General features: G+C 46.6%; 1 protein-coding gene across 4 annotated transcripts in view; it reads left to right on the top strand.

Moving 5' to 3' along the window:
• Positions 1-26,884, top strand: part of LOC119966455 (amyloid beta (A4) precursor protein-binding, family B, member 1 interacting protein) — a 192,281-nt gene extending 165,397 nt beyond the window's left edge. For all 4 annotated transcript variants that reach the window (XM_038798158.1, XM_038798157.1, XM_038798161.1 and 1 more), the window contains exons 8-14: positions 3,422-3,493; positions 8,993-9,136; positions 9,823-9,933; positions 11,795-11,893; positions 16,412-16,520; positions 19,175-19,263; positions 25,003-26,884. In XM_038798158.1, the coding sequence (XP_038654086.1) occupies positions 3,422-3,493; positions 8,993-9,136; positions 9,823-9,933; positions 11,795-11,893; positions 16,412-16,520; positions 19,175-19,263; positions 25,003-25,611 (1,233 nt within the window). In that variant the 3' untranslated portion in view covers positions 25,612-26,884. The remainder of the gene's footprint in view (positions 1-3,421; positions 3,494-8,992; positions 9,137-9,822; positions 9,934-11,794; positions 11,894-16,411; positions 16,521-19,174; positions 19,264-25,002) is intronic.
• Positions 26,885-27,371: the final 487 nt, after the last annotated feature.

Here is a 27,371-nt window from a genome sequence, read left to right on the forward strand (position 1 = left end):
GACGTGATCCCTGCCCCCGCCAAAAATCCAGTGCCAGAGAATTCAGCAGCCGGTGTCGGAGCGACGGGGCGGGATTCACGCCACCTCCCGCACCCCCCCCCTCCCCCCCTCCCCCCCCCCCCCCCCCCCCCCCCCCGGCGATTCTCCGATCCGGCGGGGGGCTGGAGAACCCCGCCCACTTAACTCTCCCACCCATTGTTAGTGTTAGATCTCACAAGGTGTAACGACCGTTGGGAATCCCGGGAGATCTCCTGGGATCTATCAGCTGTGCCTCATTCTGATTCCGGCAGGACCCGGCCAGTAACTTGCGCCTCTATTAATTTTGTGGGGGCTTGGGGAGTTTCTCACCAGTGGCTCCTCAGAGATTGGGTACCATTTTGAAAGGGTGTCCTTATCTCAAAGGGAGTTTGAGGGGGTCCCCACATCCCCACCTGTGGACAGTACAAACCCCCCTGCAGACATGGGCAACATCCCCAACCCTTGAACCCCGAGGGACAAACTCCCCCCCCCCCCATCAATAAACATTACCGTGAGCTCCCCACCATCACCCAAGCATGAGGGTGACCCTGCCCACGCCCATCCATCTTTGTGAGCAGAGCCGTCATGGGGTCACTGAGGGGCACCCCATCTTTTGGCTCCCCCTTTCACTTCTCCCTTTCAGCCCCCCTTCACTCCCACCCTTCATAACCCCTCTTTCACCCCCTTTAATGGGAATTGCCCCCTCAGGTCCTGCCCCTTGTCACCATCAGGATACCCATGTGCCAGTGCCAGGAAATAGCCCTGCCCTGTCCCCGACCACCCAGGGGTTTCCAATGGCCTCTGAAACCCCTGGTGTGGCCATCACGTCTGGTATCCGCTTTGTGGAGATCAGTATTTATTGACTTCTGGCTGAGACCTCACCCGTGTGGCCGGTGACTCCCAAGGGCCGGGAGAATGCAGCCTCAAACCAGCTGTGTATATTTAGATGAGTCTAAAAGCTTATTAAAATATGATTAGGTGATTCTTGCAGCTTGGTGCTCAACACAAAACCTGTTTTGGGCCTCTCCCGTGATTCTCCCAGCACAACGGGATCGGCACCGGGCACAATGCCTTGGGAAAAATCGTATCCAATAAGGAAGAAGGGGCCAGAATTTTCCCAAAAGAAAACAAGCCTGATTCATAGAATCTACAGTGCAGAAAGAGGCCGTTCAGCCCATCGGGTCTGCACCGGCCCTATGAAAGAGTACCCCACCTAAGCCCACACCTCCATCTCCAGTAAACCAGGAACCCCACGAAATCTCTTTGGACACTAAGGGGCAATTTATCATGGCCAATCCACCTAATTTGCACGTCTTTGGACTGGAGCACCCGGAGGAAGCCCTCGCGCACACACGGGGAGAACGTGCAGACTCAGCACAGACAGTGACCCAAGCCGGGAATCGAACTTGCGACTCTGGTGCTGTGAAGCAACAGTCCTAACCACTGTGCTAACGTGCTGCCACATTCAGTCAACTGAAGTTAAAGTCTGCTGAAGGGTGTGTTTAGTGCCTGCAGCTCAGCTCACCTACACAGGAAGACTACTAGCAGATCGGGTGGGGGGGGGGGGGCATTTATAAAGATAGCCCTGATCCTTTGACCCCCCCTCTGCCCCCCCCCCCACCTCACCAGGAAGCCCACCCCACTTCACCCAACTTATCTTTCCAAGGTCCTCGAGCCCCCTCCCCCCCCCCCCCCACTAACTCTTCTGGGCAAGCCCCCGAGAGCCCGACCGCTGGCATGGGCAACCTGGCATCTTGGCACTGTCAACCTGGCATCCTGGCAGTGCACCTGCCAACCTGGCAGCTTCTCCCCGGCATGCTGACAGTGCGAGGGTGCCAGGGCAGCATGCCAGGGTGACAGTGCCATGGTGCCCAGGTGCCAGGAGTGCCAGAGTGCCACCCAGCCCTCTTGCCTGCTACCCGGGGGCCTCAACTCCCCAGTAAGCTGCCCCCACGAGGTGCCATCACATTTGACCTTTGTGAACCAGTACCAAATGGCCCCTGGTCAAGGCCTCGCTGGTAAGTCCAATGAATCCTGGGCCCCGGGTGAATTGGACAAGCCCATATTTTAATGCGCCTAATGGCTCATTTAAATATGTACGCACCTGGATCTCGTCCAACGAGAGTGAGATCCAGATCTCAACCAGCCACGAGATTCCCTTGAATCTGGCAAGACGTTTCGAGGGTTGCGAATCTCGATGCAGACCTCTCACAAGATTCAACTGCTCACCTCAACACCAAGTCAGGCAAGACAAGGCCGCTGAATCCTGCCCAACATTTTTTCTAGGGCCACAAAGTCAGCAGATGCCCACAAGGAAAGTTTTGACCTCCCATTCTGCAATCCCACTCCTTCCTCCTAATACCAAGAGCCACATGAAACAGTGTCAGCAGTCAGTCTGGTCACTAACCTGCTGTTGGCAGGTGGCAAGCTCTTAAGAATGCAAGAACAATCGTAGCCTATTCACCCAATCAAACCTGTTCTGCCTTTTAATGAGATCATGGCTGATCTGCATCTTAGCATACATCCATCTGCTTTGGCTCCATATCCTTTTAACTCCTTGCCTAACAAATATAGATTGAAAATTATTAATTGATTCAACATGTATTATTTATGATGGGAGAAAGTCCCACAATTCTACCACCTTTTGCGTAAAGATTTCCTGACTTCAGGCTTGAATGGCTTTGTTTTGATACTAAGGTTTTATCCCATTGTCCTTGAATGCCCCTCTACCTCCACCAGGGAGTAAGTGCCTCTGTCCACCATATCAACTCCTTCCAAAATCTGAAAAGCTCAGGTACCAAGTCGGGTGCGATGAGGCTGCTAGATCGCCCCTCCCTAAGTGTAGTTGAATACCATTCTGGATCTCACCCAAAACGCCGGTGGAAAACACCCAAAATTGTCCAGAAGGAAACTTTTTGGATGAATAGCGCCCATTGTCTCATGTCATCAACCAATTTGTTTATCTGTTTCATGTAATTTGAACTCTATCCCCATTCCCTCTGGCACCTCCATCCCCCCCACCACCACCACCAACTTGGTGCCACCTAAAAATTTGTATAGTTTCATTTCCAGCCTGAGTTGCAGATCACGTATACTTACTGTAAATAACAGTGGTCACAGAGAATGACTTGTACGTGTAGAACAGTACCTCAGCAAGGACTCAGTGCCGGCAGGATAGGAGGTGAAGGGAGAAAATAATGGGAAATAGACAGCAAGCAAGTCAAAATATATATTTTTTAAATATGCTGTATAAATCTGATGGCATGAGGAGCAAAACATTGTTAGCAGATGGAAAACGACCAAACAATCAATACCACAGTCACGTAACACTCAGAATGTATATGGTGAGTTTTATTCTGTCAAATAGCAGATAAATAACTTTCCTTTTGTGTTTTTTGTCCAGAATTTCTACATTGCAAAGAACAAAGCAGAAGGGAAGGACATGAAAGAGAAAAACAAAGGGGCTTTACTGGAGGTAAGTAAATTTGAAAAGAATGTCTAAAGTTGCCAGAGTTTTTGGAGAAGTCTGGATATCCGTTGAGGAAAGGTAAATTACTGCGGATGCCGGAATCTGAAACCAAAGAGAAAATGCTGGAAAATCTCAGCAGGTCTGGCAGCATCTGTAGGGAGAGAAAGGAGCTAACGGGTCATCTGGACTCCAAACTAGCGCCGAAGGGCCACTGCCGGCCGGCGCAATTTGGAGCATGCACGGGAGCGCCAGCGTGTGCTGGCGTCATCCCAGCGCATGCGCGAGGGGGGGGGGGTTCATCTCCGCGTCGGCCATCACAGAGGAATAGCAGCCGATGGGGAGGAATAGAGTGGCCCCACGGTATAGGCCCGCCCGTGGATCGGTGGGCCGCATCGCGGGCCAGGCCACCGTGGGGGCATCCCCGGGGCCAGAACCCCGCCCCCCCCACCCCCCCCCCCCCCCCCCCCCAAGGACCCCAGAGACCGCTCACGCCGGCAAATACCCGGTGTAACATACGGCGACGGGACTGGCCGAAAACGGGCGGCCACTCGGCCCATCGCGGGCCGGAGAATCAACAGGGAGGCCGCTGTCAGCAGCCGCTGACCGGCGCGGCACGATTCCCGCCCCTGCCAAATCTCCAGAGAATTCGGCAGCAGGCGGGGGCGGGATTCACGCCCCCCCCCCTCCCAACCCGGTGATTCTCCGACCCAGGGGGTCGGAAAATCCCGCTCGTGGTCACTGTTGAGGAATGTTGAGGACCCCAGGCCTAAAACAGATAGTTTTTTAAAATATAAAAAATTCAAGGACCCAGTATGGTAGAGAAAAGATCACTGGGGATATTACTGGGGCCACAGGGGGTGCCGTCCCCGCTCATGGTCCCGTCTTTGTTCCATATACCCTGGTACACCGGGATCTGCTGGGTGGCTGCTGTCTGCAGCTCCTCTTGCCACTGGGGTACTGCCAGCAATCCCGGAAAACAGCCCGAACTGCTGTCATTTCCACCATTTGGAGACTTCCCCATATAAGTGACTGCATTGAGGAGCCATTCCAACACAGCTTCCCGCTGCCCGGCATGTTACGAGCCCATCTGCCTTCCAACCCATCGCTTGCGACACCCCCCTGCTACAAGGTTGGTTAAATCCCAGCCCCAGTCTCAATTAGACCAGCTAGCCCCTTTCCCTAAATCCTATTGGAAGCTTCTAACCAACACCCATACATCTTGAAAATTCTGAAACTTGCCATTTTGGTGCGGATGAAAAATAAAATTTCTGATCACATTGTTCTGGGTCACTAGTCTGCAAGATTCTCAATTTGCATTAATGACTCAGCATTTAATTTGCATTGACCGCTGAGGATTCTCCTGAGATCTCATTGTTTCTTACTGATCATGTCAGGAGGCATTAAGAGAGGATGTCATGGCTTATTCAACCAGACACAGCACATCAGACAGCACTGCACCCTTCACGTTGAATTCCAGATTTTTTACTTTAAATTTTATTCATATTTTGACTCTATTTAATTGCAACAATTCTCACAAACCTTTAACAAATAACTGTGCTGAATATGACTAATCCTATTCACCTCAGACGATAAGCACAAGGTCCAGCAGTATAGGCTAATTTGTGGAAGAACTGACAGCTTTATTAAAGTGTTAGAAAATCCGATGCATGTTTAAATTGGGGGTAGTCAAATCCCTAGTCTCAAAAATCTTTATAATATTAGAATTATAATACCTACATGAAATTTTCAGTTAGTTTAATATATTTTTCATATAGTATAGGTCAAAAATACTTTTGTTGTGAAGACCAGATTCGATCCTGTCACTGTCCTGTCACTGTCCGTCTAAAGTTTGCACATTCTCCCTGTGTCTGTGTGGGTCTCACCCCCACCAAAAGATGTGCAGGGTAGGTGGATTGGCCACGTTAAATTGCCCCTTAACTGGAATTTTTTTTTTTAAATTTGAGCTACCACAAAATGCATTTAAACAGCTAGGAAGTTTACAATGAATATTCTTAAAGAGGAAGTCACCACTAAATTTGTAAGATTCCACTTTGCGTTTATTAAACTGGTATGTTATGAAGGGAAAGTTAATCCGAGTAAGAAATTATTTATTCATTCTTTACTGAAGCAGCTTTTCCATGTTCATTTTGGTTAATAATAATTAATTGTGATGATAGAGGGCTTGGTGGGCTGCAGTTTGTCATATAATTCCAAACAGGTTATCTATCAGCTTATAAAAAGAATAAATAGCACACAATAAATAATTGGAAATAACGTTATCTAATTTGCAAATACATATGAAGATGCAAATGTAAAAAGTCCAGATCGGTCATTGACGTGTTCCTTTAAGTTTCTAGATTTGATTAATTTGGGTCATTGACACTCTCTGAGTGCTTTGCGTCCTTACTAAGTCAATGAATGTTTGAGGAAAAGTTTTTCCCTTTCAGTGATATCCGCTGTACAGAGATATTCTAAACTCAATAATGTCTAGTAACTGGCTTTATTTATTATTACATATCATGTTACCTGTACACATTAAATCTGTAACACATGTCACGTTTATTGTAAGTTAATTCTGTTGAGTCATCTCCACAAAGACATACTGAAGACCACTTAAGGAATGTACTTTGAACATTCAAGTATAGGTTACATGACACCAAGTAATAATTGAAGCCACTTATTAGATTTTACTGAGATTGTCTTTGTAAAAAGTCCCAGATTTAAACATCTATGCTTGTGGCATTTCTGAATGCTACAATAAAGTCAGTGAAGTCACCTTTACTGTAGGGGCTGCTGCTCTGTCAGAAGTACTTCATTGGCTGTTAAGCATTTTGGAACTTCCTGTGGTTTTGAAAGGTGCATTATAAAAGCCATGAGCGCGATTCTCCGCTCCCCACGCCAGGTGGGAGAATCACGGGAGGGCCCCCTGACTAATTTCACGACCCCCTGGTGCCCCCCGCGTTTCTCCCACCCCCCCGCTCGGAAGAATCGCCGCTCGCCGTTTTTCATGGCGCCCGGCGATTCTCTGACCCGGATAGGTCGAGCGGCCTGCCGTTTGCGACCGTTTCATGACGGCAGCAACCACACCTGGTCGCTGCCGTCGTGAAATCGCTGTGAGATGCCCGTTTTGGGGCTTGTCGGGGGCCTGGTGGGGAATGAGCACCACGACTGTGCTCGGGAAGGGACAGGCCCGCGATCGGTGCCCACCTATCATCGGGCCGGTGTCTCAATTGGACGCACTATTTCCCTTCCACCGCCCCGCAAGATCAAGCCACCACGTCTTGCAGGGCGGCTGAGGGGAAGACGGCCACCGCGCATGTGCGGGTTTGAGCTGTCAGCCGTCGTGACGTCAGCCGCGCATGCGCGGGTTTGAGCTGTCAGCCGTCGTGACGTCAGCCGCGCATGCGCGAGTTGGAGCCAACCTGCGCATGCGCGGCTGATGTCACATAGGCGCCACCGTCGCGTCACTCTCGGCGCGCCACCCAGCGGCCGAGAGTTACGGAGCGCCGCTCCTAGCCCCGCCGGGAGGGGAGAATAGGGGGCGAGGAGCGGCCACCGAGGCCGTCATGAAACTCGGCCGAGTTCACAATGGCCCTCACGATTTTTCTCGGGAGCGGAGAATTGTGCCCAACACCTTTCTTTAATGGATGATATTAGCAATTACTGAAAAAAAGGTTAAACTACACAGCTGCCAAAACCTTTTCTGTTTATAAGCTAACCGAACGGAATGAATCATAGATATGCCTACAGTGCAGATGGAAGCCATTTGGCCTATCGAGTCTGAACGAGCCTCCGAAAAAGCACCCTAACTAGGCCCAATCCCCATCCTATCCCCATAACCCTACCTAACCTTTCGACACTTAGGGACAATTTATCATAGCCAATCCACCTAACCTGTACATCTTTTGGACTGTGGGAGGAAATCCACGCAGATACAGAGAGAATGTGTAAACTCCACATAGATAGTCACCCAAGGCCGAAATTGAACCCGAGTCCCTGATGCTGTGAGGTAGCAGTGCTAACCACTGTGTCACCATGGCATAGAGTATAAATACTCCAAAATCAAATAAGCAAACTTTAAAATGAATGGTAGATGAATGGGCACCTTCCCTTGTTGAAGTATGTACCCTGCCCGTAATCTGTTTTTAATCCTTTTTACACGCAATAAGAAAGCTGATTTTGTGATGGAGTGTGTCTTTTTCTTAAGCGTGGCCACATTTTCTTCCATTCAATCACGAACTGTGGACATTGCTGTGATACTGTTTAACTCAAGTAGCTGGACAGCTGGGTTGTGACGAAGAGTGAGGCTAGTACGGTAGCATGGTAGCATTGTGGATAGCACAATTGCTTCAGAGCTCCAGGGTCCCAGGTTCAATTCTGGCTTGGGTCACTGTCTGTGCGGAGTCTGCACATCCTCCCTGTGTGTGCGTGGGTTTCCTCCAGGTGCTCCTGTTTCCTCCCACAGTCCAAAGATGTGCAGGCTAGGAGGATTGGCCATGATAAATTGCCCTTAGTGTCCAAAATTGTCCTTGGTGCTGGGTGGGGTTATTGGGTTATGGGGATAGGGTTGAGGTGTTCACCTTGGGTAGGGTGCTCTTTCCAGGAGCCGGTGCAGACTCGATGGGCCGAATGGCCTCCTTCTGCACTGTAAATTCTATGATATAAATCTATGGTATAGTAACGCAGGTTCAATTCCTGTAGCTGAGGTTATTCATTCTCAACTTTGCCTCTCGCCTGAGTGTGGTGATCCTCAGGTTAAATTACCACCAGTCAGCTCTTTCCCTCAAAGGAAATAGCAGCCTATGGTCATCTGGTACTATGGCGACTGTGACATTAGCATGATCCTTAACAGTTGCTTCCTTCAACAATCCCCTTTGAATAAAAATCTTTATTAGCGTCGCAAGTAGGCTTACATTAACACTGCAATAAGTTACTGTGAAAGTCCCCTAGTCGCCACATTACGGCGCCTGTTCAGGTACACAGAGGCAGAATTCAGAATGTCCAATTCACCTAACAAGCACGTCTTTCAGGACTTGTGGGAAGAAACCAGATCGCCCGCAGGAAACCCAGGCAGACATGGGGAGAACGTGCAGACTCTGCAGACAGTGGCCCATGCTTGGAATCGAAACCAGGTCCCTGGCGCTGTGAAACAACAATGCTAACCACTGTACTACCGTGCCACCCAAAGACTCCAGGGTCAAATTAATGCCCTGGTTAATTTGGTGCAAACTGAAATTTCAACTGGAAATTCCCTAGAAGAAGCATATCCTATGATGAGAGCTCAGGCTAATAATTGTGTCAATTTCAGGCGTCCACGTTTCTTGATGATATCATTTGATAAATTTGTCTGCTCCGTTTTCCTAAGAATTGTAGCACCCTAAATAATCCCACTCTGAGGATTTGACCTGGCTGTAAGTCATATTTATTAGCTTTATAAAAACATAGTCAGTGCTTTCGATGTTTAATGCTTCCTGTCACATAAACTAAATTTATCTGCACCTACAGGAATGTTTCTGTGGAACATCTGTCATTGTACCAGAGCTTGAAGGAGCCCTCAGTGTAAAAGAAGATGGAAAAAAGTCGTGGAAACGTCGATACTTTCTCCTGCGAGCTTCCGGGATTTATTATGTTCCTAAAGGAAAAACTAAGGTCAGAATGTGTAAAGATTCATTATTTTGTTCAGAGAAAATTAAGCTATAGTAATGCTTAATCACATATCTGAAACCATAATTGCACAGTCAGAGATGCCTCCAGACAAAACAGAAAACAGGGAAAAACTGCCAGTAGGAACTCCCCTGGCAAGAAAGGGCTTACACTGTGAATGCTGTTACTAAAACACTATTAAAGGTGTTTGTACTACCCCCTACTGACAGTAACACATGCTGCAGACAGCCAAAATCCATCTAATAACCAACTAAGGATAAGAATTCCTCTGGTCATTATCGGCAACACATGTTTTTTAAAGTTCTTTCCTGGGATGAGAAGTCAATGGCAAGTCCAGCATTTGCTACCCATCACTAATTTCTCTTGAGAAAGTGGTGGTGAGCCACCCTCTTGAGCTGCTGCACTCTAGTGTAGTGCTGGTAGAAAGGGTCTTTCAGGATTTTGACCTTCAGTGACACTGAAGGAACATCGCTATAGTTCCGAGTGAGGATGTGAGAGGCTTGGAGGGGAACTTGCTGGTGGTGATGTTCCCATGCGCCTGCTGCCCTTGTCCTTCTAGGTTGCCACGATTATGGCCTGGAAGGGTGTAAATTGATTTGCAAAGAATTCCTCTGTTGAGAATTTTGAACAAATTTGAAAACACATTCCAAATGATTTGACTTTTCCAACAGACATCTCGGGATCTGGTTTGTTTCATCCAATTCGAGAATGTCAATATTTACTACGGAATGAATTACAAAGCAAAATACAAAGCACCGACTGATCACTGCTTCATACTGAAGGTAAACCACGGCAACTTTATTTAAAACATTAACTGCTTTCAAACATTTTTGTAACGAATGGATTTAATTAGCATTTTATTAGAAGTTAGGAAGAGTTAAAAATTGTGAACCCTGCACACTTGCAACTGTAATACTAAATCAGGATTTCACAACATATGGGAATGTTGTAACATATGAGACACCTGTTTTCGAAATCCCGTGTGGCTGACAAATGGTACAAAAATTGGAAGCATGTTCCTGTAATAGTTGCACAATCACGGACTTGGTCAGGATTACAAAAGTTATTTATTAACAAGGCAAAACAGTACAGAGGCCTGCAGGCTCCAGCTGCCCTGGGGCAGCCCACTGGCTGCACCAGTCCCTACATGTTTTCTGGCTCCCTCTACCTAAGGTAGGACTCCGCCTCCTGGGTGATTAGCCACTCTTGGTCCCAATTGGTCCCTCAAACCATGTCATCCTCTTCTGCCGTGCTGTCCCACCACACTGGCATCGGGCAACCCCTCTTACCATACAGGCATGGGGTGTTCCGGGAGGTTGCCCCATGTGTGTGTCCCAACCTTTAATTTGGTCCATGTAAATATTCTTAAAGGTCATTTTGTTTTTGTGCTTTGAGTTTCTCATTTGGGGTGGCTGCAAAAATCCTTTAATGTGATTGGCTTCTTGGCTGCCCTGATGAGATCCCCCGTTCTCCGTGCTGTTCATTCGCAGTAAAGAACATGGCGCCCAGTGTAGTACCATTATATAGTGCTGGAGGTGAATAGAGACACAGTGAGACTTACTTCACGGCCAGGGCAGCAACATTTACTCTTTTTCCTTCCAAGCCTGGTTCCTATTATTTGACTCACATACCCTTGAAAGGGATTTGTGTCATCAACCCAGATAGTTGAGCTGCTCAGATCCTATTTCATTTAATCAACAACCTGAACAAGTATTTTCTGTCATGGCATGTAAACCTTGTTATTATGCTGCACAATGACATTGTTATTCAGTGAGAAGTCTTAGAACACCAGGTTAAAGTCCAACAGGTTTGTTTCAAACACTAGCTTTCAGAGCACTGCTCCTTCTTCAGGTGAATGATTCACCTGTTGGACTTTAACTTGTTGTCAGACTTCTCACTGTGCTCACCCCAGTCCAACGCCGGCATCTCCACATCATTGTTATTCAGTGCTAATGAACAACGTTTTCTTCCTTTCAAGCAAAAGTTATAGAATGCAGGTTTCCTATTACTTGTGACTATTGTCATCTTTAACCTGTCCCTCTTACTACTGTAGTAACAAAACCACTACACTCTGCTTATGTTATCTGGAAGGGATTTTGGTCAGATATGTGTATATTCAGGCTTTGGGTTGAGTGTGAGGTACAGAGGCAATTGCAGAGGAGGTGCAAAAATGCATATTGGCACATCCTTTCACAGTAAATCTAAAATGGTCATAAGCGTATGCAAAAAGTAATGGCATTGTGGTTGTTTTGTGACCCACATGTATCCCACAACTCCCAAGTATGTACAAGTGTGCCCCCTGCCCTCAAAGAAGATCCAGTACAATTGAACAGCAGAATGCTTCATCACAACTGACCAGGTCAGTTGAAGCTGCACCTTTTCATTCAGCAACCCTTCCTCTCACACGGGATAAGCTTCATTTTCCACTTTGCTCTGTCTGCAAGTTACCATCTTGCTAGATTTGTCAGGCCTTTGTTCAAGCAAAACATGCACAAGGGGCAAGCGTCTCTCACTTTAGTCAGATTGTCCTCTCCCAAAAACCTTGATCTATATGTTTGTTTGTTAAAAACCTACAGTTGACTACATATATTTTTAAACGATCGGAGATTAGTTCCAGATTTGACGATCAATTTAATTTGCTAGCACCCCCAGATTCAGAAAGATTCACAATACGTCAAGTACCTATGCTGTGATGATCCCTGGGCTCTACAACAGTGGGTAACTGGGATACGAATAGGAAAGGTGAGTGAAAAATGGAAATGTTGAAATTGTTACTGCAATGGAGTAATTAAGATATTAAAATGTAAACGTTGGCACCCACAAACATTATTTTCTAATGTATGTAGTTTTGCTTCTTTTTGTTTGTTTAAAGTTTACTTTGCTCTTTTGGCAATGCCTCTTCCCCTCAGTCCCTCTGTAAGAAGGCAGCTGAGAACCTGCTTATAAACTGTTAGCATTTCCCAAGCCATCTACCATGAGTCATGTTGGGGCAGCTCAAGTTAACTTGTTATATTGTAGATATCCTAATGTTTAAATGCCGTGTAAAATGTAGGCGTCCCAGGTGAATAAATTGTTTCATTTAATTGATTGAAACGGACCCTCAGTTCCATTATCACCTCTATGTTGTCAGAATTTTAATTGGCTGCAGGTTCTGGACATGGGGCGGCACCGTGGCACAGTGGTTAGCACTACTGCCCCACAGCACCAGGGATGCCGGTTATATTCCGGCCTTGGGTGACTATCTGTGTGGAGTTAGCACATTCTCCTTGAGTCTGCGTGGGTTTCCTCTGGTTGCTCCGGTTTCAAGTGCCGGTGAGGGGGATTGGCCATCCTAAATTGCCCCTTTGTGTCCAAACTGTGCAGGTTAGGTAGGGTTATAGGGTTACATGGATAGGGCAGGGAGTGGGCCTAGGTAGGGTGCTCTTTCAGAGGACTGTTGCAGACTCGATGGGCCGAAAGGCCTCGTTCTGCACTGTAGGAATTCTATGGTTCGAAGTCAGAACTTACTCCAGTTAAACATAAACAAAATCAAAACCATCCTTTTCAGTTCCCACCAAACCCTTTGTGCGCTTACTTCTGATTCCATTTCGCTGCCCAGCTCCACATTTGGAATGAAGCAGTGTCCCGTTCAGAAATCCTGTTCAGACCTGCACTCAGCTCCCAAACCCTATTCTAACCCTCACTAAAACTTCCATCTCTACATTAACCACCCTGACCTTAGATCACTCCCACAAGCCAAAATGCTTTTTTGCCTTTTTGTTACCTCATGATCCAACTTGTCCAAAACTCAGACAGAAAATGTTGGAAATGCTGAGCCGGTCTGGCAGCATCTGTGGACAGACAAACACGGTTTGTCTACAGAACCATTCTGTAGAAGGGTCAATGGACTCTCCCCACAGAAGCTGTCAGAGCTACTGAGTTATTTCCAGGTTTTTCTGTTTTTTTTATTTCATATTTTCAGCAACTGCAGAATTTTGCCTTTATTCAACTAGTGCGATGTCCTTCTCAATGCCCTCCTGATCTCCATTCTACACAAAGTGTAGCTCATTCAGAAACTCTGTCGTCTTCGTCATGAACTCCAGAAAGTCTCCATTAACTCGTCACTCCTGTTTTCATCAATCTCCCTGGCTGTCTATGCCCACTGGCTTCAAAATCAATTTCTTGTTTATTGCCTCATCCACCCCTAACTCCAAAAGCTTCTCCAGTCCTGTAGCCCAGCCTAATACTGAGGATCCTTTGGCCCTAGCCAGCGGTACATCAGCCCTCAGCACCACCATTTTTGTTTCGTTATCAGAGCCTTCGTAAATCCTGGGTGGGGTTCTCCGATTGCCAACGCCAAAATCGCGTTCGGCAACCAGCCGAAATTATTCAAAATGATGTCAGCACTCGGCCGACGCTATGTTGTACGGAGCAGCCGCCACAGGCCGCCACCGTGCGCAAGCGCGGCCATGGACTCAGCCATTCTGCGTCCATATCAGCATGATTTTTTACGCCAAAACAGGGGACGTGCCGTTTTTCCGATGCTCCGCCCCCTCAAAAACAGCATACGTATGCCATTGGGACTGCCTCAAGTCATCACCTGAGGCCCTCCCCCGATGCTCTGCTGCCGATGGGCCGACTTCCCGAAGGCGTGATCGCATGCCCTCTCAATTTACGTAAACCTGACGTGGCGGCTACGGACTGTGTCCAGCACTGACACAGTCGGAGGGAGAGGCGTTCCGCTGGCAGGGGGCTTCGGCGGGGGCTGGGTGAGCTGGTGCATGGTGGTCCGGGGATGGTGAGAGGGGTTACAGGGGGGCTGTTTTTGGCAGGCTGTGTCAGCGCTCGGCCGACGCTATGTTGTACGGAGCAGCCGCCACAGGCCGCCACCGTGCGCAAGCGCGGCCATGGACTCAGCCATTCTGCATCCATATCAGCAGCTAAAGCTGGGAACTTTACATGGCACAGCTGCTTGCCACCACCAGAGGGAGCATCGGTGCGGGGTCGGTGTAGACTTTTTGGTCATAAGACCAGACGCATCCTCCGAACATAGTTGCAGAATCGGAGAATCCAGTCCCCTAGTTCTACTCTCTGAAACTTCCTTCATAAACCCTTTTCATAGAAATCCTACAGTGCAGAAGGAGGCCATTTGGCCCATTGAGTCGGCACTGACCCTCCAAAAGAGCGGTCTACCTAGGTCCACTCCCCTGCCCTAACCCCGTAACCCATGACCCCCTCTAACCTTTGGACACTTTACTAGTTCTCTATGTTTAAAAAAATATACATTTGTTATTCTCTTCAATTCCTACTTTGTGAAGCCCCACACAATGTTTTGTTACGTTAATTGTATTATTCAAAAGCAGATTGTCATTGTTATTGCTGCTGTTCTTGAATATTCATTTCTTCTGGGTTAAATGACTGATAGTGACTATCTGTCAGGTAAGAAAGCCTGCCACACAAGGCCACAGCTGAACTGAGAGCAGGTATGTCTTATGGGGTGGGAGGGATAAGATCATGGTGGGGGTGTTAGGGGAAAGAGACTTAATTGGTTAGGGGCCTTGAAGGGGGCAGATGATAGTTGTGAGCAGATGGTGATTGGCTGAATGGGCTTGGCTGTTACAGTAGGGTGGAGCAGACAACATAGATTGTGGGGAAATTTATTGGGGTGGAAATATTCCTGGTCCTCTTGGCCCACAGCACTCTCCTGGATGCAACCTTTCTCACCTTCTTTCACCAGCTGGGTTTTCCAAGATGAAGAAAATCTTTCTGACTTTGGATTTAAGTAAAATCACTTAAAATGAAGGAACACAAAATGATTAAAATAATGAGACTTCTCAGGTAGATTGACCGTCTGCTGCTCATGCTGTCATAGATGGTGGGTTTGAGACAGATTGGGTTCATAGAATGCTGACAATGCAGAAGGACGCCATTCGGCCCTTCGAGTCTGCACCAACACTCCAAAAGTGCACTCTAGCTAGGCCTAAGCCCCGGCAACTGCTTGCATTGATCATGGCCAATCCACCTAACTTGCATACCTTTGGACTGTGGGAGGAAACCGGAGCACCTGGAGGAAACCCACAAAGGCGCGGGGAGAACATGCAGACTCCACATAGGCAGTGACCCAAGGCCAGATTCAAGCCCAGTTCCCTGGTGTTGTGAGGCGGACAGTGCTAACCACTGTGCAATCTGTTACTGTTGCATTATTTTAGTTTTTAAACCAACCCTTTTTTGGGGGTGACCGGAATTTTATGCTCCCCTCACCGACAGCTTTTTAGGTGGGTGGGTGGGGGGGGGGGAAGGAGGAGGTGTGACAGGGGCCGTGAAATTAAAGGGAAAAGATTCACTCCAACCACACAGTGATTATATTCTGGTGTGGAAAAAGCATTGGACAGGAAGCTGACCCTTTCCCCAATTGAGGCTCTTAAGTAGGGGAAAGCCGAATATCAACAGAGTTAGACTTTTTGCAAGAAGGAGGGGGAGGGTTACAGAGATGGGGTTGGGGGGGGGGGGGGGGTAGGGGGATGCGGGTGGGGAGGGGGGGTTGGGGGACAGGGGTGGGGGGGTAGGGGGACAGGGCTGGTGGGGCACCTTCATCAGGAGCCCCCCCCCCACCACTTCAAGGTCCAGGGAAGTGAGACCCCACCATCCAACAAGTTAACAAGTTTAGGCCTGCCTTTCCTGTAAGTTTTTACATCTGTTTTTCAGTTAATCAAAATAATCCTTTAGTCAATAAAACCCTAGATATCACAGGTTGACATGGCAATGTCATATATGCAAATAAGTCAATCTCTGATACATCCAAGTGTATCAAAATACCCATATATAAAAATATTACTGTTCAGTAATGACTGCGAGAACCCAACTATCCCTGGCCAAGTACTCTGCAGTGACACTCAGTTGTTTAACCCCTTAACCCCTAAATTGCCCCTTAATTGGAAAAAATGAATTGGGTATTTTAAATTAAAGAGATTCAGACTGATAAATATTTTCTCTCACTCTCCTATTTGGCTACAGTCAAGTGTAGGATCAAGCCCAAGATCAGGTGTAATACCTGTTCTTGTCAGCTTGGATCTAGCTTGTCTCTTTTGTGGTGGCCAGGAATTGGATACAATTTGAATTTGAATTGGTTTTTGAAGCAAGCAAGGAGATGGATTAAAGCCTTGTCCTGTCCACTCTGCGCCTAGGCTTTGTAACTGAGAAAGGAATGGCATTTTAAAGTCTTCTTTTCTAACATACTATGTTAGATATATATATAGAATAAGTTCTCTTTTCTGTTTTTAGTACAATAAGACATTGTACGACAATTACAAAGTGGCAGTGGAAAAAGCCGGTCTGGCATCGCGATGGGCGAATTTGTCACATGTACAACCTATCAAAAGCAGCATTTCAGGTATGTGCATGTTTGTGTTAACTTTCCAGACTCTTATTCTTATAACAATGCATTGATGGTCTACATTTTTAAAAATGTTTTAGATCATTTTTAGGAACAGAAAAAACTTAACGGTTTTGATGGAATCCCAATTATCATATTTCTCAATCTTTTCTCTGTTCAGAATAGAAAGAACAAGCATTCTTACAGCACCTTATTAACATTCTCAGGACATCCTTAAGGGCTTCTCAGTCAATTTGTTGCTTTTGAAGTCCAGTCACTGTAGTTAACAAGCAAAGTGAGCATGGTCCACAAACACCACGTCTAACCAGTTAGCTGTTTTTGTTAGAATCAGTTGAAGGTGGAACATAATGCCATGGATTTTCCTTGACATTCAATTGAATAAGGAGCCATATCCTCAGTCCAACACATCACCTGAAACATCCGTCAATAAATACCAATCTGTGGGCTTAGAATAGCTGCCTTAACCCTGACGAAAGCCTTGAACCCACAACCTTTGGATTCAGAAGCAAATGTGACACCAACAGAACCAAACCAATATTTCAATTGTCTATCAAACCGATTGATAATGTTTGCTTCAATCATCTTTTCCTAGTAGTACATTTTCTGGCTGTTATCTTTTGGGTGAAAAGTTCCATTTGCCTTTTATTGTCACTGATTATAATTTTCCACTTATGTCCCCTGATATTTGAACCCTTTGTCATCGGAACGATTTGCTTCGTCAATGTTGTCAATTCCATTTCATAATTTTAAACTTTACTTGATTTATCTCTTCGAAAGAAGGCAAGTTCAATTTCCTTAACTTTTACTCACCTCAAATTCTTGGGGCATGATTCTCCAGTCGCCGACGCCGAAATCACGTTCGGCGATCGGCCGGAGAATCCCCGTTTGTACTGAAATTGGGGGCGGCACACGTTTGCGATGCTCCACCCCCTCGAAAATGGCGTACTCGGGTGCTCCGGCACGATGGGCCAAGTTCCCGACGGCATGGGTCACTCATGCTATTTATTTTCTGTGAACCCCGCATGGCGGCTGTGGACTGAGTCCGGGGGTGGCGCGGGGGGGGGGGGGGGGCAGTTTTTGGCAGGCCGGGAGTGCATGCAGCCAGCGCCGTGATGCATGGCACGGCCGCTGCAGGTCACCGCCATGCGCATGCGTGGCCACGGATCCGGCAATTCTTTGGCGGTATCCGCAGGTAAAGCCGCTGCTTTACGCTGCATGCCTGCCAGCTTCCCCCCCCCCCCCCCATCAGACCGAGGATCTGCGCAGCTTTTGCGCCGTTTTCTCTGGCGTAAAACGCCACTAATCCCATGCCAGCGTCAGCACTTAGGCTTCAAATCGGAGAATCCAGCCCCTGATATTTGGAATATGGATTTTTGCTGTTGGGATCAATTATATATATTTTGTGCCTTTATGGTGTTGACACTTGTTTATGTGAGGCTAAAGCTGGAGCTAAAGAATAGTGTTCAGGACACAAGCACACAAACCAAGAATTTTGTGATAAGTGTGAAAAATCAAAATTGCCTTATTGCTTGCATGAAAATTCAGAGCTTATGTGCTGACCTGTCAGCATCTATGTGGACACATTGCAACCAGTTTTTTTTAATTGTGTAAATGAATGAAAGGATTGTCGCTATTGTACTTGTACAGCCAACAATCTGTTAATTAAGAACTGATTATAATCAAAAATTATCACTTAAGGACAAGACGGTAGCACAGTGGTTAGCACCGTTGCTTCACAGCACCAGGGACCTGAGTTCGATTCCCAGCTTGGGTCACTGTCTGTGCGGATCTGCACGTTCTCCCCGTGTGCTCTCCGGGCGCTCTGGTTTCCTCCCACAGTCCAAAGATGTGCGGGTTAGGTGTATTGGGCATGCTAAATTGCTCTGTAGTGTCCAAAATGTTATGTGGGGTTGCTGGGTTACAGGGATGGGGTGGAGGTATGGGCTTAGGTAGGGTGCTCTTTCAGGCGTCGGTGTAGACTCGATGGGCTGAATGCCCTCCTTCACTGTAAATTCTATGAAGACAATTTTTACAAATGGGTTGAGGAGCACTCCTGCTGCCTCATTCCATATCACAAACTGCAACAGGGCATTGATCATTAAAGATGATCAAGAAGGAATAAGAACTGCGTAGATTAGACAAAAGATAAATTCTGCTTTTCAACAAAATAATTCCAGACTCTTTTCAAGGAAGTTACCTTTTTATGAAATGTCTTCCTCCCAATCCCCTTTGGCATCCTGAACCTGTCGAAAGGTTCATCAGTCCCAGTAGTAGGGAGAGCAAGCTGCTGTTGGGATGCCTTCAATGTCATTATGCAACTGGACACTAGGAGGCATGTGTGGACAGCCAGCTAGAATTTTTTTTCCCAATGTCCCTTCTAAAATCGACCTCACTCTTTCGTGATTGAGCTTGGAAATTTAGCAAAGTGGCAGATTGCACCTTCATTCCCCCAATTTTTAATCTCATCCTAACTGAATAAAATGAGGCATTTCCTCCTTTAATTTCACTGTCCTTTTGTGTATTTAGAGAAAAAGGTTTTAATTGAATGAAGCTGCACTTCTAAACTAATGGATCCTTGTTGTTCTATGTTGATCTGTCTGTCACTTATAAATTCTTATTGAGTTTTCTTTTTCCATATTGTTGTTCCTTAGCTGCTCCTCAACCAAATGGGCATCCAGGACAACTCCAGCAAGCAGTGAACCCGGTCAGCTCTGCGTTTCCTCAAGCTTTTAAGCAAGAGGTAAACAAAATGAAAATTGAAGAGAAAGCAAGGAATTATATCTGTGAAATCTTTAGCAATGAGGAAATGCATGGATTTTTCCTAAAAAGTTTGACTACAATGCCTTCTGTAACACAGACACTACTTTTTGTTAATCTCATCCTAACTGACATGACAGTGGCTGGGATGAGCAAGTTTTTCAGGGTAGAGGACAGATGTGCGAGGTGCACAGGAAGCCAAGCAAATCATGTCCCATCTCTTAAGTCCCCTTTCATTTGTTCTACCAGTCGGATCTGGATTTCCAGATACCGAAAGCTCTTTCGTATAATTCTAAGCGGCAGCTCTCCCAGTCTCTTCTCCTGTCCTCTTGCCTGGATCGCGAACATCTCACTTTTCCCCATGTTCAATTTATACCTCGAAAAACTGCCAAATTCCCCCAGGATTCGCATTACTTCCCCATCCCCTCTAATGGGTCTGAAATATACAAGAGCAGGTCATCTGCGTAAAGCAAGACCCGGTGCTCCACCCCCCCTGAACCAGCCCTTTCCAGTTCCTAGAGGCTCTTACCGTTATGGCCAAAGGCTCTATGGCCAGAGCAAACAGTAACGGGGTGAGGGGGCACCCTTGCCTCGTCCCTAGGTAGTTTAAAATACCCCGACCTCAGCGATTCGTATGCACACTCGCTACTGGTGCCTGTTAGAGCAACCGCACCCAGTCAATAAAGCCCTAACCAAACCCAAACCTTCCCAGCGCCTCCCACAGGTAATTCCACTCCACCCGATCAAAAGCCTTCTCCGCATCCATCGCTACCACCACCTCCACCTCCTCTCCTTCTGAGGGCATCATAATAACATTTAAAAGCCTTTGAACATTGGCCCTGAGTTGCCTGCCCTTTATAAATCCCGTCTGGTCTTTCCCTATCACCCCCAGGACACAATCCTCTATCCTTGTGGCCAGTATCTTAGCCAGCAGTTTGGCGTCCACATTCAGTAGAGAAATTGACCGTATGAACTGCATTGCTCTGGATCCTTCTCCCGTTTCAGGATCAATGAAATCGAGGCCTGCGACATTGTTGGGGGGAAGACTCCCTTCTCTCTTGCTTCATTAAGTATCCTCACCAGCAGTGGGCTCAATATCTCTGAAAACCTCTTATATAATTCCACCAGGTAGCCGCCCGGCCCCGGGGCCTTGCCCAACTGCATGCCCTCCAGCCCCTCGATTATTTCCTCAATCTCAATTGGGGCTCCCAGCCCTTCCACCAGATCTTCATCTATCCTCGGAAAACTCAACTGATCCAAAAACTGCCTCATCCTCTCCACCCCAGCCAGGGGTTCCGACTCATATAATTTACTATAAAAGTCCTTGAACACCTCATTCACCCCAACTGGGTCCAGGACAGTATTACCACCTCCACTCTTTACTCTCCCTATCTCCCTGGCTGTCTCTCTTTTCCTGAGCTGGTGCGCTAACATTCTGCTTGCATTTTCCCCGTACTCCTAAATCGCCCCCCTTGCCTTCCTCAACTGTTCCATCGCTTTCCCTGTAGTCAACAGCCCAAACTCCGCCTGTAACCTCTGCCACTCCCTCAGTAGCCCCGCGTCCGGGGCCTCCAAGTATCTCCTGTCCACCTGGAGTATCTCCTCAACTAACCTATCCCTTTCAGCCCGTTCCGCCTTTTCTCTATGGGCCCGTATCGAGATGAATTCCCCTCTGACCACTGCCTTCAAAGCTTCTCAAACCATCGCTGTAGAGACCTCCCCCGTAACATTTGTTCCCAGGTAGTTCTGGATGGACTTGTTAACCCGCCCACAGATCGCTTTGTCTGCTAACAACCCCACATCCATTCTCCAAAGTGGGCGTTGCCCTCTCTCCACACTAACCCGTATATCCACCCAATATGGGGCATGATCCAACACTGCGATTGCCGTGTACTCAGTATCCACCACACCCGGTATTAGCGCCCTGCTCAGAACAAAAAGGTCGATGCGAGAGTATACCTTGTGGACATGTGAGAAAAAAGAAAATTCTTTCGCCCTAGGCCGTGCAAACGGGTCTACTCCCCCCATCTGTTCCATAAACCCCTTCAATTTGTTTGCCGCGGCTGGCCTCCTCCCTGTCCTGGAGTTTGACCAGTCCAATTCCAGATGAATGACTGTCAAAGTCTCCTCCCATAATCAGGTTATGTGACTCTAAGTATGACATCGTCCCAATTCGGAGCATATATGTTTACGAGTACCACCCGCACCCTCTCCAGCTCCCCACTCAACATTACGTACCTACTCCCCCCCCCCCCCCCCCCCAGCTGACTAGCCATCACCCTTTTTAGGACAGCCACTAGCTCGAGCCCTCCGCCTCCCCAAGCACCCCCTCGGGCATTCGCCGTTCCCGACCTCCCATTTGTCCTCTCGTAACAGTTCCTCCCCTGTCAGCAAAGCAGCTCCCCCCCCTCCCTCCCCCCTAGCAACAGCACTAGAAACCCACCCCCCAAGTCAAGCTCCAGCTTAATACCTGATCGCCCCCCCCTCCCCCCCCACCCCCACTGCTGTGTTTCTGTGAGCCAACTGACCCAAGCTGATTTGATAGCACCCGCCCCTGGCACCAAGCAGTCTGTTTCCCCATTGTTCTCTCCCCTCTCCCCCCACTTGGACAAACATATTAAGAGCATCACATTCCCCAGTAAACAAACATCAGAAAAAACAGTGAAGAAACAGCCACTTTCGAAAAAAAAACACCCAAAAACAGAACCAGCCCCAAAGACCACCCCCTCTAACCATCTCCCTGCAAGACAAAGTTAACTTTAGACATCAAAACAGCCTCTTATTACACATAACACTACTTATACTTATCCAGCCCAGCGCAACAAATCGCCGCCACAGTACTCTCCAAGACTTCAGTGTCTTTTAGTTCGCCTCCAGCCTTTATTCTTTAATAAAAGTCCACACTTCATCTGGTGTTTCGAAGTAGAAGTCCCGTTCCTCATGTGTGATCCACAGACGGGCTGGGTACAACATCCGAACTTCACCCCCTTCTTAAAGAGGGACGTTTTTGCCCAATTAAACCCAGCTCGCCTCTTGGCCAATCCACACTCGGGTCCTGATAAATGTGCAGCTCACAATTCTCCCACTTGCTGCTCCGTTCTTTCTTGGCCCACCGCAGAACGTGTTCCTTGTCCAGGAAGTGGTGAAAGCGTACCACCACGCCCTCGGCGCCCATTCGCTCAGGGATTCTTCGCGAGGGTTCTGTGCGCTCTATCCACTTCCAGGGGCCAAGGAAACGCCTCAGCCCCCATCAACTTCTCCAACATGTCCGTCACATAAGCGTTCGCATCCGATTCCTCACTGCCTTCAGGGAGGTCAACAATTCTGAGATTCTGCCTCCAGGACCTGTTCTCCAGGTGCTCCAGCTTCTCCTGCATTCTTTTATGGTGGTCGTTCATCATCTCTCCCTTGGGTTCCTGCACGGTTATGTATTCCTCGTGCTCGGACACCTTTTTCTCCACCTCTTCCGTGGGTCTCTTGATTCTGCACAACTTGATCAATCGAAGCCTTAATCAGGTCCTTCTTCAGCTTGGCGAAGCAATCTTTGAAAAACTTCACTAGCTGCTCCGTCGACCGCTGTGCCGTCTCCCCGCGGCCCTTGCTCTCCACCATGCTTTCCTGCTTTGCCGGCTCTGCTCATGTCTTCCTTACAGGAATTTGTCTTCTCACACGGCCACTTCTGGTCCAATTCAGCATACACTGGAAGGGGATTTCTCCTCCCTGTCTCACTCTTCACCAATTTATCCCATAAAATCCGGAAAGAAATGGGGAAAAAAGGTCCAAAAGTCCATCAAAGGCGGGAGCTACCAAATGTACGACCTACTCCTCCATGGCCGCCACAGGAAGTGAGGCATGAAATCATATGGGGAACAACAAAGCATGGGTGAGCCTCTTCAAAATAGTATCTTCATTAAAATTAGTACCTTGATCCATTGCATTTCACAGCTTCCAATGAGGTTCTTCTCACAGTATATACGGCAGCTATAATAAAGCACATGAGGAGCTGGGACCTGGCCTACTCAAGTAGGCTTCTGAAGGAGATTAGCATCTCAGTTTCAGTTCAAAGGAGAGTTTGCTTTATGTTTGAATTGACACTTTGTTCATTTTCTTCCAAACATGAATTGGTTTAATAATAATATTATAATAATCGCTTATTGTCACAAGTAGGCTTCAAGTTACTGTGAAAAGCCCCTAGCCGCCACATTCCGGCGCCTGTTCGGGGAGGCCGGTACGGCACCTGAACCAAGATATTTGAACCGTACAAGTGTTGAGGAAGTTTCTTAGGATGGGTGTTTCCACGCTTAATACAAACATGAGCTAGCAATGCACGAACAAATGCAACTGCAATGTTACTTGTCACCATCCCGCAATCATAACAATAGACTCTTCCACAAGTACTTACAAACGTGAAAGATCTATATTTCCACCTCCACCTCACAACACAAGAAATCACACAGCTGGTTCATTTTCTGCTTTCTGGCACAAACAGCTCGAAGAGTCATCAAGTAACACACGCTTATGGCACAGAAAGAGGCCATTTCGTTCATCATGCCTGTGTTGGCACTTTGAAAGAGCAATCCAATTAATTTCACTCCCCAGTTCTTTCCGTCTTGTCCTGCATTTTATTTTATTTTCAAGTGTATATCGATTTACTTTACACTACTTACTATTAAATCTGCTTTCAGGTGGTACATTCCAAATCAAAACAACTCACTGTGAAAATAATCTCTCCTCATCTTCCTTTGGTATTTTTGTTAATGATCTTAAATCCGTGTTCTCCAGCTGCTGACCCACCGGTCAGTAAGATCCTCTATTTAAACAGTTGTTTGGCAGTCCAGAACTTGAGTATTGCTGAAAAGGGAGACAAGGCAAAGCTTTTCAACTTGCACTCCATGGCACTGCCTCCACCAACCAGAGTCCACTTGAAATGAAAATCGCTTATTGTCACAAGTAGACTTCAATGAAGTTACTGTGAAAAGCCCCTAGTCGCCAAATTCCGGCGCCTGTTCGTGGAGGCTTGCCAACCAATCCGCATTCTTTTCTCATTCAGTATAAATTGTAGTTTTCCCCTTTATACTGGTATTCTTGGAAAAGTATCCTGATGAATGCAGGATGAAAAGCTTTGACATGTCTCTTTTTTCAGCTTACTTTTTATTTACTCAATTTCGAACTTTCTGAGAAATCTCCCCTTAATCTTCTCTGCTCCATGGAAAACAATCCAAGCATCTCCAGTCTCTCCACCTAACTCATTCCTGTTATCACTCTCGTTAATCTCCTCTGCACCTTCTCAAAGGCCTGGACATCCTCCCTAAATTGCAGAATTGAACACAATACATTAGATGAGACCTAATCAGGGATTTGTAAAGATTTAGGATTTTTTAAAATCTTTGCATTTCTCGCCCCTATTTATAAAGTCAAGGCCCCATAAGCTTTCTTCATAGCTTTATTGACTTATCCAGCCACTTTCAAAGATTTGTATAGTGAACCCATCAGATACAAGACAACTCTTTTAAGGTGATACTATCTAATCCCAAAAACAAACCTGGTCATAAGATATAGTGCACTGAATTATTGGAAGTTGAGACCTTGGCTAATTAAATTTTGGCCATTAACTGTAACATTTAACAACAAAATTTGGCAATCAAGGAAGATTTGGTGTATTGCTATGTGAATATTCACTTAATGTGTGATCCATCTAATAACATTTATTTTCAATTTGAAGGAGAAGAGGACATATAATGTTGATACCAACCTCCCCCCGCCACCTGCTCAACTTGTATATCAAGAACCCATGCGTGATGAAGAAGAGGAGCTGCCACCTCCACCCCCATCCTTTGAACCTCCCCCTCCACCTTTTCTGCCTCCTCAAATGCCAGCACAGCATTCCAGGCGAAAGCCAGGCCCTCCTCCACTACCTACCCGACATTTTCCATCTGCTACATCTGCAGCGCCGCCTCCTACTTTAATCAAAAGGAAAAATTCAGGTTCAAGTAATGAACCAAAACCAAGCGTTCGCTTCGTTGATTTACCTGCACCTCCTCCGGATCCAGAGAATTTTCCAGAGCTGCCTCCTGATTTTCTGCCGCCTCCTCCTCCTTGCTTCAACAGCAACTCCGGAGGACCACCGCCACCACCACCTCCTCCTCCCCCAGCGCCTTCTTCTAACCCAACCATCAATGCTGTGAAAAAGCCACTTGTGCCAAGGAGGAGTGATAATACCATGGTGACCTCCAATGTTAGACCTGGAGGAGCTGGATCCTCGGACAAGCCAGACCTTATGTCAGATCTCATGAAAGTCCTACAGAAAAAAAGGGCTGCACTAAATGAATAAGAACAAGCGATTCAATCAAAGATTTGTGTCCATACTTACTTTGCAGTTTACATTTACTAAAAACAGCTCAAGTAAAAAATAGCTTCACACTGGAAAATTGTCCGATTATCATGAGCTGGTATGTTAATTTTCCATAATTGTACATAGGTGTGTTTCGTTTTACAACTGTATCCATGTTACTTCAAAGGAGTGAAATGAAATTCCGTCTGATGGCAAATATGACATGACGGTAATCCAGTAAGTGCAGGAAATCTGTACTGATTTAGCTGAATTCAGGTAGCCAATGTCAAAACCATTCTATATAATCTCCAGATTACAGGGATATGAAACAGCCAGAGTTTCCACTTCTGATTTCCTCCCTGTACCAAAGCTTCGCGATGAGAACATTTTTGTTGTGATATCTTTAAAGTCAGCAGAAATCATACTGTCTACTCAATGTGTTGTACATCTGAGAGGATTCAGAATGTTATTTTCCTTCCCTAACTCTGAAGAATGATTTTTTCAACTCTCAGACATAGGTTTCTTGTCTGGTAGGGTGCAACACGACGGAAGAAGTATGTCGGAGAAAGGGTAATCTCCCTGATAATCAGGATATACATGAACAGTTTTCCAGTAGTAAACCTTAGACCTTTTTCTGACAAGTTGAGTCTGCAATATCCCCTCCTTCCCCTTCATTCCAAAGATCTGCTTGTCAGTTTGAAATCAACATGCATGTCCTCAGGATCTGGGTATTTAATAAACTACTTTTCAACATTCTCGTCTCCAATAATATCCAGCATTTCAATTTAAACAGAGAAATAGGAATTTTTATCATCGGGTTCCCACCCCCTACCCAAGAATGCCCCCTAATGCCATTGGGTCTCTAAACGCTGGGTGGACCTTGCGTCTCTTACAAAGTCAACTAAGAATCCAAGAATCATCATGGTTCTGAACAAACTGGCTTCCTCCAATTCTCCACTCGAGTTTGGGTAAACACCAATCAGAGGCATACTGGACGTCTGGAGGAAAGTCAATGAAATTTTGCTGCCAACTGAATTCTTCGGCAGCAATCTTTAATATTTTAAGTTTATCATAAAACATGAGTTGCATATTAATGTAGTTGAGGCCAAGAAATAGTCAACATGTAGCCCCATTCGTGTGTAGCCTACATAGAAAATGTGTGGGTGTGGTCATATACATGAACTGTTTGTACAGAAGTTTAAATGCATCAGTGATTAAACAATGCTGGTCTGGATTATGTAATTACTGAGATTAAATAACTGATAACAATTAACATATCTGATCACGCCTTCTTTTGCATATTGACATCTGGGTGGAGTGAGAACAAGCCGCATAAATAATATTTTGTGTCTTTTTATTTAAATCTTTTTATTGGCATTTCCCATATTTATAAACAGTTATATACACATCACTTTTTTCTCGCCCGTGCAAATTTCCTTTATTATACAGAGAGCTTTATTTAGTCCTTCATTCAACTGACCCTGTGTGCATTTTGTTGCCCTCTGGATCAGTCTATGGTTCCTCCCCCTTCACCGTTGTCCCCCCCCCTCCCTCCCTCCCTCCCCCCCCCCCCCCCCCCCCCCCCCCCCCCCCCCCTTCTTCGGCTGTGTATTGTGTCTTAATGAAGATAGATTCCGTGCAGATTTGCTGGGTAAATGCACTCTGTGTTGCAACTATTTCGCCATATGGACTGGAACAGATGCTGAGTTAACGAGACTTTTTTTAGAAGAGCAAGGTGAACTCCAATTCATCTCATTACT

The sequence above is a fragment of the Scyliorhinus canicula genome, chromosome 5 (assembly GCF_902713615.1).
Source record: "Scyliorhinus canicula chromosome 5, sScyCan1.1, whole genome shotgun sequence".
Taxonomy (NCBI): domain Eukaryota; kingdom Metazoa; phylum Chordata; class Chondrichthyes; order Carcharhiniformes; family Scyliorhinidae; genus Scyliorhinus; species Scyliorhinus canicula.